The 15,875-nt window shown below is 45.3% G+C and overlaps 1 protein-coding gene across 2 annotated transcripts; it reads right to left on the bottom strand.

Annotated features, from left to right (window-relative positions):
* Positions 1-691: 691 nt before the first annotated feature.
* STK38 (serine/threonine kinase 38) lies at positions 692-15,225 on the bottom strand. 2 transcript variants are annotated; one of them, XM_027665670.1, is made up of 14 exons: positions 15,209-15,225; positions 14,241-14,373; positions 11,684-11,735; positions 11,417-11,539; positions 10,826-10,909; positions 10,000-10,123; positions 9,246-9,400; positions 7,556-7,658; positions 6,947-7,008; positions 6,318-6,435; positions 5,853-5,976; positions 5,089-5,184; positions 4,750-4,844; positions 692-3,790 (listed from the first exon to the last, which is right to left on the bottom strand). In XM_027665670.1, the coding sequence occupies exons 2-14, from the start codon at positions 14,369-14,371 to the stop codon at positions 3,660-3,662; spliced, it is 1,398 nt and encodes a 465-aa protein (XP_027521471.1). In that variant the 5' UTR covers positions 14,372-14,373; positions 15,209-15,225; the 3' UTR covers positions 692-3,659. The 2 variants fall into 2 exon arrangements, with proteins under 2 accessions (XP_027521471.1, XP_027521470.1); XM_027665669.1 differs by lacking the exon at positions 15,209-15,225 and having other exon boundaries at positions 14,241-14,546.
* Positions 15,226-15,875: the final 650 nt, after the last annotated feature.

Genomic DNA, 15,875 nt, shown 5'->3' with positions numbered 1-15,875 from the left:
ACCTTTTGTGCTGAGAGGACTCTGAGTTTATTTCAGCTCATCCCAACTCACTGCAGGGATGTTCCAAAGGCAGCCCAGGCCTGGGACAACACCCCTTGACCCTCAAACTGCAGCATCTCTGACAAGCCCCAGGATTTTTGGTCAGTGCTGTGAAAGGTGCTCTGCACTTCTGCCTCCTTGCCTTTGGAAGAAAACAGCTTTGGAGCAGGTCTGGCTTTGATTTCCACCTTCAGCCTTGGATGGACTTCCAGGGTTTTCATGATGAAGCTTGGGAAAGGCATTAAGAATTTGAACAAGGTGAGATTTGTGTGGAGACCTCAAGAGCACCTTCCAGTATCTGAAGGGGCTACAAGGAAGGTGGAGAAGGGGCTGTTCATCAGGAACCAGAGTGACAGGACAAGGGGAATGGGTTCAGACTGCCAGAGGGCAAGATTAGATGGGATATTGGGATGAAATTCTTGGCTGTGAGGGTGGGGAGGCTCTGGCACAGGTTGCCCAGAGAAGCTGTGGCTGCCCTTGGATCCCTGGAAGTGTCCAAGGCCAGGTCAGACAAGGCTTGGAGCAACCTGGGCTAGTGGAAGGCATCCCTGCCCATGGCAGGGGGTGGAATTGGATCTCTAAGGTCCCTTCCAACCCAAACTAGTCTGGGATTCCACAATTCCAGTTTGTAAAACACAACGTGCCAGCAACAGTGTGTCTACGAAGTGGATTTTATTTATTTACACAACACAATGAGATCTATCCATAAAAAGTTGACTACACCTGCCAAATTTTACAGTGCAATTTTGGAACAGCTTTTAAATATTTACAGAATGCTTTTTCAACTGAAGAGGTTAAGGCAGAGTCGGGGCACAGTGATAAGAAACACTTAGTGCAGCTTTGTGCTAGGCATGATACAGAGATGAACTGGCAGCATAAGGTGTTCAGATCCATTGGAAATTCAGGCTGGAATTACTCCTACAAGTCCAGCAACTGCAGGTTAATAAAAAAGAGCCAAAGATACAAACAACCTCAAAACACAAGCAGCTAAGGAAAATGTTTGGCTACCACGGGAGATGGAACAGGCATCCAAAATCCTTAGCAGTGAATTATGGATCCTGGGAAGGAGACACTGTAGGACACACTTTTTTTCCCTAAAGTTGGTGAAAAACTGGAATAGGAAGCAGGCTTAAAATGCACCTGGGATACAGATGCTACCACTGAAGGTGTGTCCAAGAGGACTGGATTCAAAGACATCCAACTTCTGCTGGAAGACAACAGGAATGAGGTACCCAACTGCTCCTCATGCCTTTGAAAAACCACCTTGAGCTCAGTGACCTGAGGGGTCACACTTCTAACACAGCACTAAAAATGCACAATACACAGTACTAGAGAGTTGTTTTTTTCACAGCAAGTCATCACAACTTATAATTGTTTAGCTTCTTTGGTATTTATAAATAAAAATGCTGGTCCCTTTCAGTAAAGGGCTACGAATGCAGCTACTATCTCAAAATCATTTGTTGCTAATCCACAGCAGCTTGAAAGGATTTTGATTTTTGTTTTATTTCATTTTAAGGCAGTAACTAAGTAGTTAGGAATTGGAAAAAAAAATGGTTTTATATTATTTCCAATGGTTTATAAGGCAACATTTTCAAATGGCTGGAAGAAACTGCAGGAGAAGTTGGTATCAGCCCTTCACACAAAGTACAAAGGGAGCAGAAGGTGATCTTAGGGATGAGTTGGTAAAAGCCTGATCCTATAAGTCATTCCTTCCATCAGCCCTTATTCATCTAAGTGAGCCCTACTGACTACAGTGATCCTGGGATCACTTCTGATTAAGGCTACTTTGCATTTCAGCTTGGTAGGATCCAACTGGTACCTAAACTGCTTATGGCAAGTCACTGAAGTCGTGGGACAAGTACAAAAAGCACAGGGGGTGGTGAGGGAGAGGAGAGGACACGAAGGAGTTCTGTACAGTACTGGCAATCCCCCGTCAGTCCTTCAGGATGGCACTCAAGAGACACGTAGGCAAAAATTCCCTAAAAGCACCTATTAAAAAAAGTTCCACTACAAACCCATTTTGTTTTGTTTCCTAATCAAGAAATTCAAGACTAAACAGCCCTGGAAGCCTTTTTTTTTTTTTTTTCCTGTGAAACATCACTCGAGCTTTGTCTTGTCTGTACTCTGGAGTTAGTGTTCAGCACCAACACAAGTCTGCAGGAATCCAAGATAATTCAAACTGAGACGTGCTTTTAGAAACCTCAAAAAGTTATAATTTTTATCAATCTGATTGGAAATTACAGACTGGAACCAGGCAGACCCAAAGGGTTAATGCCACCTGCCCCTGGAAGTGCAGAGTTAACTACAAACGGGCTCAACGTGGAGCTCGTGGTTAGAAAAAGGAATTAGGAAAAGCTCAACTGAGGCAGAACCCTCCCTCCCAAAATGGTACCATGTTCCCAGAGAGGCTTAGGCAAGGAAAGGCACTTTGGGGCTCTCCTGTAGAGAACCTGATCAGAACTTTTATAAGTTATAGTAGGCAATAATCTAAGAGTGGACACGGTGGGTTCCACTGCCCCAAAAGTGACCCCAGTCTGTGGAAGACTGGGACAGATGGTTCAGCCAGGACAGCAAGAGCAGCTCTGTAAGGAAACACTAGGCAGGCCTCCATCAGCAACATTCTGATCCTGTTCTGCTCAAAACCAAGAGCAAAAACACCACAGATGTCTTTTTGTCTTTAAACCAGTGAAGATGTAGCAGAGCTCAGATATGGCCGAGAGATGGCACCAGCCAGCCAAGGGAGCCTCGGGCTGAGCCAGCTCTGCACAACTTACCCACCAAGGATCAGGTTCAAGAAACTTCCCTCCCTCTTCTCTAATTCCAGATGCACAACAGTGTGACCAGCTGTGGTTTATCTGGGCTGTTTACAGATCCCCCCTGTCACACAGTAACCAAAGACTCGGTGCTCGGAGCAGGGAATGGACCCTTTCTCCTCTATCCGGGGAAGGAAAAGTGTTGCACAATTTCTTAATTTAGAAAAAATATTAAATGGCTTGAGGGTAACTTAGTACCAAAAGTAAAGTGCACCAGGACTGGAGGCCACTGTGACAGAGCTGAGAAATGCTGTTGAGAGGCTTCCAAGAAGCATTATAAAAACAGCACTACAAACTAAGGTTAAGGCAATCCCAGTTGTGTCCTTCTGCTCAACAGTTTCCTGGAGAGTTGTCTGTCTCAAGCTTAATTATTGCTTTGTTACTGGAGTCCTCAGCCACTGGGCAAACAGTGCTGGCAGAATTGGCAGAGTGAGTTTGTCACTAAATGCAGGACTGGCAAACAATCCTACAGAATCCCGTGCTTTGCAAAGCCAAAGGGAAGGCTCCCATCTCCCGATGGACTGTACAATCTGGCAAAGGATTTAAAAAGGAAAAACTCTTGCTCCTGAAGCAGCAAAAGGTGCTGGCAGCAGAGATGGTGCAAACACGTTGTGGAATTTTTCAATGGCGCAGGAAAAAAAAATCCTTAGTAACAACCAGGTGTGTAACAAAACAGGGTCCTGAAGTCTTCTCCAAGAGTTGATAGCCCTCAAGTTTTCTCTAAAAAAAAAAAAAATTCTTTTATGGGTATAAACCCAAAGTACAGCAACAGAATTCCACGGCTCAGAAGTCCCAGGTAAAGCTGTGTTACTTCCCTCCTTTCATGTAGGATGGGATTGCCCCTCGGGCCGTCAGGCCCTCGAAACGCTTGTAGGTGTAATTGATAAAAACCCAGTCTTTGTTCTTGTAGTCGGTCTCTGGGTGGTTGCTTGTTGCCACTGGGAAGACACAGAAGAAATAAAGTTACCCTTTGGAGACTGCCAAGTTTATTTTCATACAAAACACTGGATGAGCCAAAAACAAACAGACAAACAAACTGACCAACCGTTCTGGCCCTTGTACCCATCCAAGGCTGAGGTGCTTTTCAAATCCCCAGCTTGGCTGGGACCCCCATCACTCTAAAGGAACCCCACTATTTTCCCTGACCATGTCCTTCCTCCACTGTGTTGGATGTGGAATAGGGCAGGAAAAAAATATCATAAACCCAGGATTCAGTTTTGTGCTTCAAGCCCAGGAAAGAACTGCTGGAACACAGGACACGGCACAATGATTTTAAGCTAAAAGAGGGTAGACTCAGACAAATTTTTTACAGTGTGGGCTGTGAAACACTTGCACAGGTTGCCCAGAGAGGTGGTGGATGCCCTGGGAGTGTCCCAGGCCAGGTTGGACAGGGCTTGGAGCAACTTGGTCTAGTGGAAGGTGTCCCTGCCTATGGCAGGGGGTGGGATGAGATGAGCTTTAAGGTCCCTCCCAACCCAAACCATTCTGTGATTCTGTGTTTAAACTCATGGAGAAATGTGTGACTATGCTGTGATCCTTTAGAAATTTACACCAAAACATCCCCTTTCTGTCCCAGCCTTCCCCACCCACTACTCCAAGTGCCAGCTGTGCCAGCAGGGATCAGCCAGTACCAAGGTCCTGCTGAGATCTGAGCTCGCTGGGAGCTCTGCTGCCTCAGAGATGCCCTTTCTCAGATAATTCCCCCATCATTTCCATCCTGCATCTCCTGGAACCCTAATTCCAGCTTGCACACCCTGCACCACGAGGCTACCAAGGCATGTGGTCATGAGAAAAAAAAGTTAGCATCTAGTAAGATCCTTTCTGTGATTAACAGGAAAGATGATTTTACTGGAGAAGAGGAAAGATTGTTCACATGCAGAATCAAACAATCATTTACCTGTTGGTTTAAGGATATCAGATTCTGGAAATTCATCAAAGTTTGAGGTATCATCAATGCTTTTAATTTCTATGGAAATCGCAGCAGGTCTCTCTCTGCCAAGGAGAGCAGATGGAGCATTAAGATTTCAAAGACAAAGCAGGATTCAGCCACTTTCCCTTTCTTAACAGAATCAAGACTGAAAGCACCTAAACCTCAGCAAGCTTCAGGTAGGAAACAGAATACTTTCACCCACACCTGGATATGATAAATTCCACTCAGCTGCTCCCTGCTGCTGAACAGGACTGGCCTGGACAGTCCCTAGAGAAGAGCAGCTTCCTTTTCTGCAGAGCATCTTACCTGATGTGCTCCCAATCAACCCCTTCAAAGAATGGGTTACTCTTTATTTCCTCCACACCAGATGCACCAATTCTGTGCTCCCATTCACAGCAAAATCTGGGATGGAAGGAAGAATGAAAATGAAGGGAGAATGAAAACGAAAGCATTCCACCCAGAAATGGAACAGCTTTCTGGACTGATACTGCTACAGTTTCTTAACATGTAAATGGAGCAGACTAAGAACTCCCACAGCAAAACCAACACACAAAGTTATGTTCAGGAATGTCGTGTCCAATGCCACAGTTAAGATGTGCTATTCCTTCACAACAGGATAATGTGGCCTTTCTATTTCAGGACCAGGATAGAGCAGGAGAACATATAAAGACTAAAAATGTAGACCTTTATATTTCTGTCCTGAGAATAGATAGTGATTGGAAATACAATGAGTCAGCAAGCACTGGGATACATTTGTATGCTCCAGTGCATACAATGGCAAAATCATTCCTGTTGTAAGAAGCCACTCTGGCAAAAGGATTAAAGTGGCTTCCATGAGAAGCTTGCAAGCAAAATAAGGAGCAGAAACATTTTGCCAGAGCAGTCAGGGAACAACTTAATGACCTGAGAGACAAAAGTATTTGACGAGGGAGTTCAGCATTTGGTGCACGTGCCCAACATTTGTACCATCAGGGTTTTTCCACGTGAAACAAGCCATGAGAGGCACAGAACACAGTTAGCAAGACAAGAAAATCAGTGCCATATTAACTGGCAAACCATGTGACTGGCACCTTAAAATAAGATCCTTTGCTTTATCAGAGATTGGAACTTCTGGAGGAAATGTCAGGGTCTCTTTCCAGTTCATCACTTTCTTGTAAGTCTCTTGAGGAGTCTCGGAACAGAAGGGTGGGTAACCTGAAAAGAAACAAAAATACAGTCTGAGATAAAGGAAAAACAGTTCCTGAAGTCTGCAGTGTGCTGGTCAGAGCACACCTCACTGACCAGGGAAGGAGTGGATGCTCTGAGCACATAAACAGGGTGCCCAGAGAAGCTGTGGCTGCCCCATCCCTGGAAGTGTCCCAGGCCAGGCTGGACAGGGCTTGGAGCAACCTGGGCTGGTGGAAGGTGTCCCTGCCCATGGCAGGGGATGGGACTGGATGAGCTTTAAGGTCTTTCCCAGCCCGAACCAGTCTGGAATTCCATGATTCCATGAAATGCAGCTGGAATCCTACACCACAGTCCCTGTTTACACTTACCAATCAACATCTCGTACATGATGACCCCCAGGGACCACCAGTCACACAGCTTGTTGTACCCAGTCTGCATGAAAACTTCAGGAGCAATGTAATCTGGAGTTCCCACAGTAGAAAAAGCCTGGAACAAACACCATCAGTCATACATCTTTAGGGAAAACTGCCTGACGTGGAAGTGGGGACTTACACAACACTGGTTATTTTAAGGAAGGCACCAGATTGTCTCTTGAGATCCCTTAGCAAAGCTGGGTAAAGCCTTTATTTCATGATATATAGAGACAAAGTCAACATGTTCATGTGCAGGTGTCTTAAAATACCATCAGGAATGTGGGGAAAGGTACCACTGTCCAGATACACCTTGGAATGGGTCAGCAGCCCTTTGTTAGATTGCATGGCAAGAACCTTTAGTTCTGGCTGGCAGGCATCAGATATCCATGCAAATAATTCTGGCAGTGCCATCTCAGGCACATGTGTCACCAGCTGTTCAGCAGATGGGTGAAGGACAAATTAGAGTAATTCCTCTTTTTTTTTAAAAAAAAAAAAAAAAAGCATCAATCTCTTCCTTTCAGGATTGTTCAGAACTCTGGAATGCTTTAACCCCTTCCATGGGCATCCATGTGAGACCTACTTACCAACTGCCGTCGATTCCTCTTCCAAGTCTCTGCTTTCCTTTTGGAATTCATGTTCTGAAAAGCTAAAGGAGATTCAATATCTGTGACTGAATCCTAAGAGTCACCCAATACACATTTTAACCCCCAAACTGTTACACTAAAGATCTTACTTAAGACAGGTGTCAATACCCTAAATCTAAACCTACCAGCAACTTCCAAACCCCTGTAAGATTGAGAACATCTGATTGACAACAGCCTTTCATTATTGATCCATGCTTGCAGGGTTTATTTAAATCCATGATCCAAGTTATTCCATATCCAAGTATATTCAAAGAGCCTGTCCTTGCTTATTAATTTAAATAACACTTGAGATCCAGCCACCATCTTTTCATGCCAGATTTATTACACATGCAAAGGGCCTGTTTCAGAGACAAACTTCTGGAAGTGAAGATGGGTTTGTACATTTAAGTAACTGAAACTATTTTTATTTTACAGGAAATCAAAAGTACACCTCAAGATGTAATTTAATTATTAAAACCCCCACTGTAGCCTTCTACCTTCACACTAAAATGAGTTATGTCAGGCACTGAGAACAACCACCCAGATACCCTTTGGAGCCAAAGAACTTACTGAAGTCACTGGGAAGATTGTGGTTCAAGTTTCTATAAAATTCTGTCCTGTGGGCTTTCTTCAGTCCAGTACACAGACCAAAGTCTGAGAGTTTCACGTGGCCCTAGAAATGAACAAACCAACCAAAAGACAGAACCAAGACAAGACATTATCAGAGCAAATCACAGAATCAGCAAGGTTGGAAGAGAGCCCAGCATCACCTTCATCCCCCTAAACTGTGTCCCCACGTGCCACATCCAGATGCCTCTTGAACACTTCCAGAGACAGTGACTCCACCACTTCCCTGGGCAACTTATTCCAATGTCTGATCATGCTTTCCAGGAAAAAATCTTTTCTAATATCCAACCTAAACCTCCCCTGGCACAGCTTGAGGCTGTTTCCTCTTGTCCTGTCCCTTATTCCCTGGGAGCAGAACCTGACCCCTACCTGGCCACAACCTCCTTTCAGGAGTTGCAGAGAGCCAGAAGGTCCCCCCTGAGCCTCCTTTTCTCCAGGCTGAGCCCCCCCCAGCTCCCTCAGCCACTCCTGGTGCTCCAGCCCCTTCCCCAGCTCCGTTCCCTTCCCTGGACACGCTCCAGCACCTCCATGTCCTTTGCATTCCTTGTTTTAGCCTAACACTGGATGTGTATGTGGAATGGAGCTATTGATACTTTCATCACTATTCCACAAAGAAAGCCCTTCAAGAAGCCTCTGCTCCTGCAGCTCCCAATCACTTCAGAGTGAAAGGAAACATCTCCAGATGCAGCTGCAGCCCCTGGGTTGTGAACTGACCCCAAGAGACAGAGAAACACCTTAAATTCAGTGACTGGATCTGTCCTGGTGCATAACATGACCACATTAAGTGCAATTTTTAGAAGTATATCTAAAATATATATTTTCAAAGCCCAAAATTTATCTACATCTAGATGTAAACACACTGAATTGGACACAGTGCCCAGAGAAGCTGGGGCTGCCCCATTCCTGGAGGTGTCCAAGGCCAGGTTGGACAGGGCTTGGAGCAACCTGGGATAGTGGAAGGGGTCTCTGTCCATGGCAGGGGTGGAACTGGATCTCTAAGGTCCCTTCCAACCCAAATCAGTCCAGGATTCTGTGATTCTATTATTTACATCAGTAATTCCAACCTGGTAGTGGGAAAGGAATTATTTACTGCTGGCAAACCTTTTCCAAGCAAGCTTGATTTTAGGTATATTTGGAGTAAGCAACAGGAGGATACTCAAACAGTGAGGCTTTCTGCAAACTGCCTGCAATAACCAGGTAGCCTGGCCAGCCCTCAGGAACAGATCCTGATCCTGAGGGAGATCCCACCTCCATTCTCAGTCTGGAACAGCCACATCCTTCATGTTTGATAGAACTGTGTACCCCCATGCTGGCAAGTGGGAGTGTAACAGATGTGAGAGCAAAAGGAAACAGCTTTGACTACGAGGGGAGAACTGAAACTCCAGCTGAAACACCCAAAAACAGCTTAAACAGCTGTCAGAGAGCTTGAGGTCTGAGCACAGCTGGGGTGGAAGGGAGACCTTTCCTGGCTTGGGTTTTTCCCAGGATTATGGCAGCTACACCTCAAAAGCCGGAAAGAACAGGGCTAAAAAAAAGAAGCACCATCTTCTTTCACAACCCTCAACACTAGTTAAGGTCAATATTAAAAATCACAAGGCCTATTTATCCTCCCCAGGGAGTGGCCAGTCCATACCTTGCTATCCAGGAGGAGGTTGTCTGGTTTTATATCCCGATGGATAAAGCCCAGCTGATGGATGGAATCAATGGCAAGCACGGTCTCAGCGATGTAGAACTGTGTCTCCTCCTCTGTCAGAGTGTCTTTCTTCATCAACAGTGTCATCATGTCACCTGGAAACCCCCCAAAGGTGAACACACAGGCTCCACTCTCACTAATTTAAGACATCAAATTAACAGTCCATGTGACAGTCCAGGTTGTTATGAGGAAAGAATTGGGACCTTTTGTCCAGTTTCCCACTGGAACTTCTCCCCCTGCAGCCTCCAGGTACCACTGTCCCACCACCACTTTCAATTTTCAGTCAGGAAAACCAGATTTGGGATTTTATCAGTCCATGTGGTCAGTCCAGGTCATTATGAGGAAAGAACTGGGACCTTTATAGAAAAAAAGCTATTTCTGCTGCATTCAGTTAAAACCAACAGGTTAGAGAATCCAAACCTGCTTATGTGGGGGTTCTGCTGACAGCCAGCGGAGGAACTTGAAGAATATTCAGGCCTAATTTAAACACCTGCAGCTCAAACCCAAGCAGGAAACCTCAAGCTTGCCCCAAACATCTCAGTACCCCAGAAAGCAGAAACCTTTACAAAGACTTGTTCCTTCCCAGATGTACAAACACAGGGTACCCACACACACTCTAATCTCAGACTACATTTGTAATTAAGAAATTATCAATCCCCAAACAACAGGAAAGCAGCCTTTGGATTCCAGTTACCTCCAGGCAGGAACTCCATGATCAGGTAGAGGTTTAGCTTGTCCTGGAAACTGTAGAACATCTTCACAACCCAGAGGCTGTCAGCCTCCACCAGGATGTCCCGCTCTGCACGGATATGGCCAACCTGGACACACACAGATGCCTTGGGTTAGTTTGAGCAGATGCATTTATTGCACAGGCAATTCAAGTATTATACTGGAAAGCAGCAAATCCTGAGAAGACAACAGTCAAACCTCTGCACAAGGGCAGAAACACCATCAGAATTTCAATATATGGTTAATTATATAGATATGGTTTATATCTATTATATATACCTATTAAACCTATATCTAATATAAATCATACACCCCAAAATATCTCAGTTCTTTACAAAAATATCTAACCATTAGATCTCTTTTTGAAAACCCAGAGCTTCACCCCAGTGCTGAACAAGAAGTGACTGTCTCAGATCATTTTATTCCCAGAAGCACTACAGGAAAGCCTTAAAAATGTTAAGTGCTGCTCCTTTATGTCTGTCTGAGTCTGAATTCCAGCAGTTGTGTCACTTTGATATTTATATCTGATCCCATAAGTCAGAAATGCAAGAAAACACTGATCTTGAGGTTTACACTGAATCATTTGCACGAGTTTGTGTTGAAAGACCCACTAGAAGACGAGTCCTTAGGAATTCGGAGGTTTTTCTGACTTGCTTCCTCAGTAAAATAGGAGGGGACAAAAACCCCACAATTTCTTAGCTACTAAACCTAAACTAGAGTTGCCTGTTCCTCCTCTGCACATCCCAGTGACCTCCTGGAGTCACTCAGTGCTGCTCAAGGGGGGTATTTACCTGCTCTTTTTCGAGCATATCAGCCTTGCGCAGTATTTTCATGGCATAAACGTGCCCCGTGTCCTTCTTCTGCACCAGCCTCACCTGGGGAGCACACAAGGACTGCAGTCAGACCCAGCACACCTCTGGACAAAGCTGGGGACCAAGCCCTTGGCTTCCATTTAATGAAAACATATCAGATTATAAAGCCCCCAAAAAGCCCAGTGCACAGAAACAGCAAAAAGTCCCCTTAATTCTAAGAGATAATTTTAACAGAGATGGCACCGAGCGATTCACACCTAAAGCAGGTGGTCCAAAGGCCACCAGAAGAGACTTTGCAAGGGCCCTCCAGTCCTCCCTCAGCCCAGCCCCAGGAGTTCACCATTAAAACCCTCTCCAAACCTGCCCATCAAGTCCTTTTCGACATCATTCAGGTTCCTTTAAAGCACAGAATGTTTCAAACCAGCATTTATTAGGTAAAAAGATGCACGTGACTGTTCAGCTAAAAATCAATCTGTGGTTGCTACAACATTTACCTTTTGCTTGTATAAACTAAGCAAACCTTTAACAGACTCCAGAGCCAGTTAAAACCACAGTTTTTTCTGGACTCACCTCTCCAAATGCTCCTCTGCCTATTACTTTTAAAGACTCAAAGTCCTCCAATCCAAGCCTTGTTCTCTTTAGGCGAAGAAACTCCGTTTCCTTTTGTGCATGAGCTGATCTCCTGATTCTTTTCTAGAATTTAAGAAACCCCAGTGAGAATTCTGCAGGTGGGTTCCACAGGGATCACAGCAACTTCAAGGAAAGATCCCAGATCCCCATTTAGAAAAGAAAAATACTTGTATTTAAGCATTAAGATAATTTTTCCATATTTGTTACCTCTTCATCTTTTAAGCCTTCTTCTTCCATCATTTGTTCTAGTTTCTTTTGTCTAGAGCAGAGAAAAATTAGAAAAATAAAGGTTGAATCATTAACCTTGTTTTTTAATCAAATTAGAAAAGTAAAGGTTGAATCATTAACATTGTTTCTTAATCACGTGCACAGATCCACCAGCTCTGCTCTGTGCCAGCAAACAGCAAATGTATTATGTACAAGGGACACTCAGGAGATTAATTTTGAAGCATCTACTATCCAAATTTAAAATTCCAGCTTTGTCCTCTTCAATTTTAATAATCTAAACCTGCCCTGAGTTTCACATGTTATTCAACTGTACATTTTTGTTGTACACAAACCCAGATTGAGGAGATCTGGGTTCAATTCTTGTCTCGTTCTGACAGCTGGGCAAGTCACTTCAGGGCAGAGCCATAATAAATAAACATCAAAGTCTCACCTATTCCAGGGAGAATTGGCTCTTTAAAAACACTTAAAATTTCTCTGCATCTCAAACTCATCATATGTGAGAGGAGAAAAGTTACTTTAGATTTCCTAAGACCTGAGATACTCCAAATATTTGGGAAGAGGAAACGTGTCTGTACATGTTCTCCTCTTTAAAGAATTCAGAAATATTTACAGCCTTAGTCCACAAGGGTCATTTGGGAGAAAGGAAAGAAGGAAGCAAGACTTCAGAAGGGGAATGGCTTCAGGGGACACTTGCAGTGATTATCCTCTGGGAATTTTTTCCCAGTGCCAACCATATTTACAGCTGGCTGAACTGGGATTGGTGGTTTGGGGGGGTTTTACTGTCTAACATTACAAATGCACTAAAAAATTCCTTCTCTTTCTGCAAGTCATCCTTCACAAGATCCTCTTCCTGTCTCCTGGGGCCCTGTGCAGCTGCTGCAAAGTGATAACATTTGGGGTTATCACTTCACCATCAGGCACATTTCAATGCTCTGCCCTCATTTAAGAACCCACCGAGCCCTGTCCAGTCCTCCCAGTCCACACTCAAACCAGTGACTCCAGCAGTCAGTGCAGTACACAGAATTAAATTCCCTCAAATATCCTTACTAGGCCCAATGTGCACTGCAGGGTACAGTGTCAACCCCACTGAAACTCCAAACTGCACAACCACAGACACAGCTGCTGTTACAAAAAACATGCAACTTATAAAGTCCAGTCTGTTTGTTCAGACAAAGTCTTGATCCCAAACAGGAAAAAAAACCAAGCATTGAGATTTTGGGGAGTAGACAATAGTGCTCATAATAAATAAGTACATTTAAAAAGCAAGGGCTGTGCAAAGAGAAAGAAAGGAATTAAATCGCTGATATTTTCTGTCTGAATTAGACCTCGATCTCTCCTAATCTGAAACTTTGAAGGAAATATCTCTGCAAGTTAGGATTTATTTCTGAATTGCTGCCTCATTTCTGCAGCTCCTGTAGTGAGCTGGCATTCATTGCTCCAGGAGCTCGTTATGGCTTTGGCAGCAAGGCCAAAAGGGAACCAACACTGAATCATTTTCCAAATTCTGATTATAGACTCCATGGCAAGCTGGGAGAACAGTAGAAGTCCCAGTGCTACAGCTTGAGGGTATTCAGCAAATGAGAAGATCCAGCCAAAGGAAAGTCACACAGCTCAGTCCAATCCCATTTTATACTGGATTGATGGATTTAAAGAGGTGCCACAGGTTCAGGCAGCAGTGAGTGACTCCTCACAGCAACCCCGCCTTGTCTCTGAAAAGACTCTTCCTTTAGGTCCTGCACATGGATCAAGGCAATCCCAACACTAACACAGGCTGGGCAGATAACTGGGATTGGGAGCAGCCTTGGGGAAAAGGACTCTGGGGTTTGGTGGATGAGAGGCCGGACATGACCCAGCCCAGAAACCTCCCGTGCCCTGGGCTGATCCCACAGAGTGGGCAGCAGGGTGGGGATTCTGCCCCTCTGCCCCCTCAGGTGAGACCCCACCTGCAGAGCTGCCTCCAGCCCCGGGAACAACAGAAGGATGTGGAGCTGCTGGAGCGAGTCCAGAGGAGACCCCGGAGATGCTCCCAGGGCTGGAGCCCCTCTGCTCTGGAGCCAGGCTGGGAGAGCTGGGGGTGCTCACCTGGAGAAGAGAAGGCTCCAGAGAGACCTGAGAGCCCCTTCCAGGGCCTAAAGGGGCTCCAGGAGAGCTGAAGAGGGACTTGGGACAAGGGATGGAGAAACAGGACAAGGGGAATGGCTTCCCACTGCCAGAGGACAGGGTTAGGTGGGATACTGGGGAGGAGTTCTTCCCTGTGAGAGTGGGGAGGCCCTGGCACAGGTTGCCCCGAGAAGCTGTGGCCCCTGGATCCCTGGAAGTGTCCAAGGCCAGGTTGGACAGGGCTTGGAGCAACCTGGGCTAGTGGAAGGTGTCCCTGCCCGTGGTAGGGGGTGGAACAAGAAGAGCTTTAAGGTCCCTCCCAACGCAAACCATCCTGCGATTTTATGATTTTTGCTTTGGCTCAGGAAAGCTAAATGCAGTTAATATAAATTTGGGCTCTTACCCAGTTTGGAAAAGAAACAAGGAAGATCTTTACCTCATCTCTCTCTCCTCGTGCTGTGCTATGAGGTTGCTGTAGAAGTTTTCTAACGTCACCTTTGTCATCGTAACTCGCTCCTTGGTGTGGTTGCTCATGGACGAGCACGGTGTGGGGCCTGTCATTGCCATGGCTGCTAGGAGAGAAAAAGGGAGGAAAAACCCAAACATTATAAATGGCAAATAACCTTCAAACAAGAGCTGAAATCAACTAAATGATGCTGAATCACAGAGCTCGGATTTTAACAGCAAATACCACCAGTCTAAACTAAGACGAAGCAGGGAAAAGTCTTACAAAATAAAAGGTACAAGTCAAACTTCCTGTTTTGAACATATTTGATCTGAAAATAAGAGGGAAGGAAACTTAAGAAATATGGTGCCTCAAAAACCACAATTTCAGCCAGTACTGCATATGTTTGTTGCTCCCAACACATTCTATCTTTAGTAAATGTTTAAAATTCAGGACTGTCACCCTGAAACACCTAATCCAGAAGTTGTGCTTCCTGTAACCCCCGCAGAAATAACTCCATCAGTTGCCTCCTGGCTCCTCTGCTGTGAAAGTCATCAAAATCCTGAAAGTCATCCCACTAACAGAGCAACCCAGGAAGGAACAAAAAAGGCATTTAGTTGCCTCTAAGCACTTTTCCTAGATGTTTTCACCCAAAAATTTGGACAAATCCAGAAGATCACTGCCTTTGAACACACTGCAGTTTAAAAAATACCCAAAAAAGCCTTAGTGTAAGTAAGTATCCTACATATTTATTTCTGAGAAAAATATATATTTTCATATTTTCATTTCTTTACTTTGTGAATCCAATATGTAAATACTGGTGTGTGCCACTTCCGACCAGTAGCAGTTTCAGGGCATATCTGACAACCCAGCTCTGCTTCCTAAAACGCATTAAAAACAAAGATTTCAAGTGTGCAACTACCCCTCAAACTGGTTTTCCTGGGTATCACGTAACTCACAGTGAGGTGACACTTTTGCAACTATTACTAGAAGTTGCAGACAAACATAGGTGAGACACTTCCCCTTTGTACAACCCTGGGTGCTGCCAACGAGCTCTGAGTGACTCTTTCTGTTCACTTTTTGCAGCTGTTTACGAGGCGTCACCGCTGGGCCCCTGCAAACCACCTCCTCTACAGACACCAGCTCCTTGTGTGCTGCCTGTGCAGGATCCTGGTGGAAAAGGACCTTCAGCTGGATGATTTTTGGGATGATTTATGCGAGGTGGGGCTGTGGCTTTATGGAGGAGCAACTCTGAGTGATTCCACGCAAAGGGGGGGTCACATTCTCCATGCGCTCCCAGAGAGAGGTTTTACACCCTGCAGAGATGAGCTGTCACGTCCCCAGGGATGGGGTGTCACACTCTGCAGAGATGAGCTGTTACATCCCCAGGGATGGGGCTGTTACACCCCCAGAGATGGGGCTGTTACATCCCCGGAGATGGGGCTGTTACGACCCTCGGAGATGGGGCTGTTACATCCCCAGGGATGGGGCTGTTACACCCCCAGAGATGGGGCTGTTACGACCCTCGGAGATGGGGCTGTTACATCCCCGGAGATGGGGTGTTACACCCCCGGAGATGGGGTGTTACACCCCCGGAGATGGGGTGTTACACCCCCGGAGATGGGG

This window comes from Corapipo altera, unplaced genomic scaffold (genome assembly GCF_003945725.1).
Source record: "Corapipo altera isolate COAL_440 unplaced genomic scaffold, ASM394572v1 202, whole genome shotgun sequence".
In the NCBI taxonomy this organism is placed as follows: domain Eukaryota; kingdom Metazoa; phylum Chordata; class Aves; order Passeriformes; family Pipridae; genus Corapipo; species Corapipo altera.
Note: the sequence above shows the minus strand (reverse complement) of the source record. Positions and strands in the feature narration are given on the sequence as shown.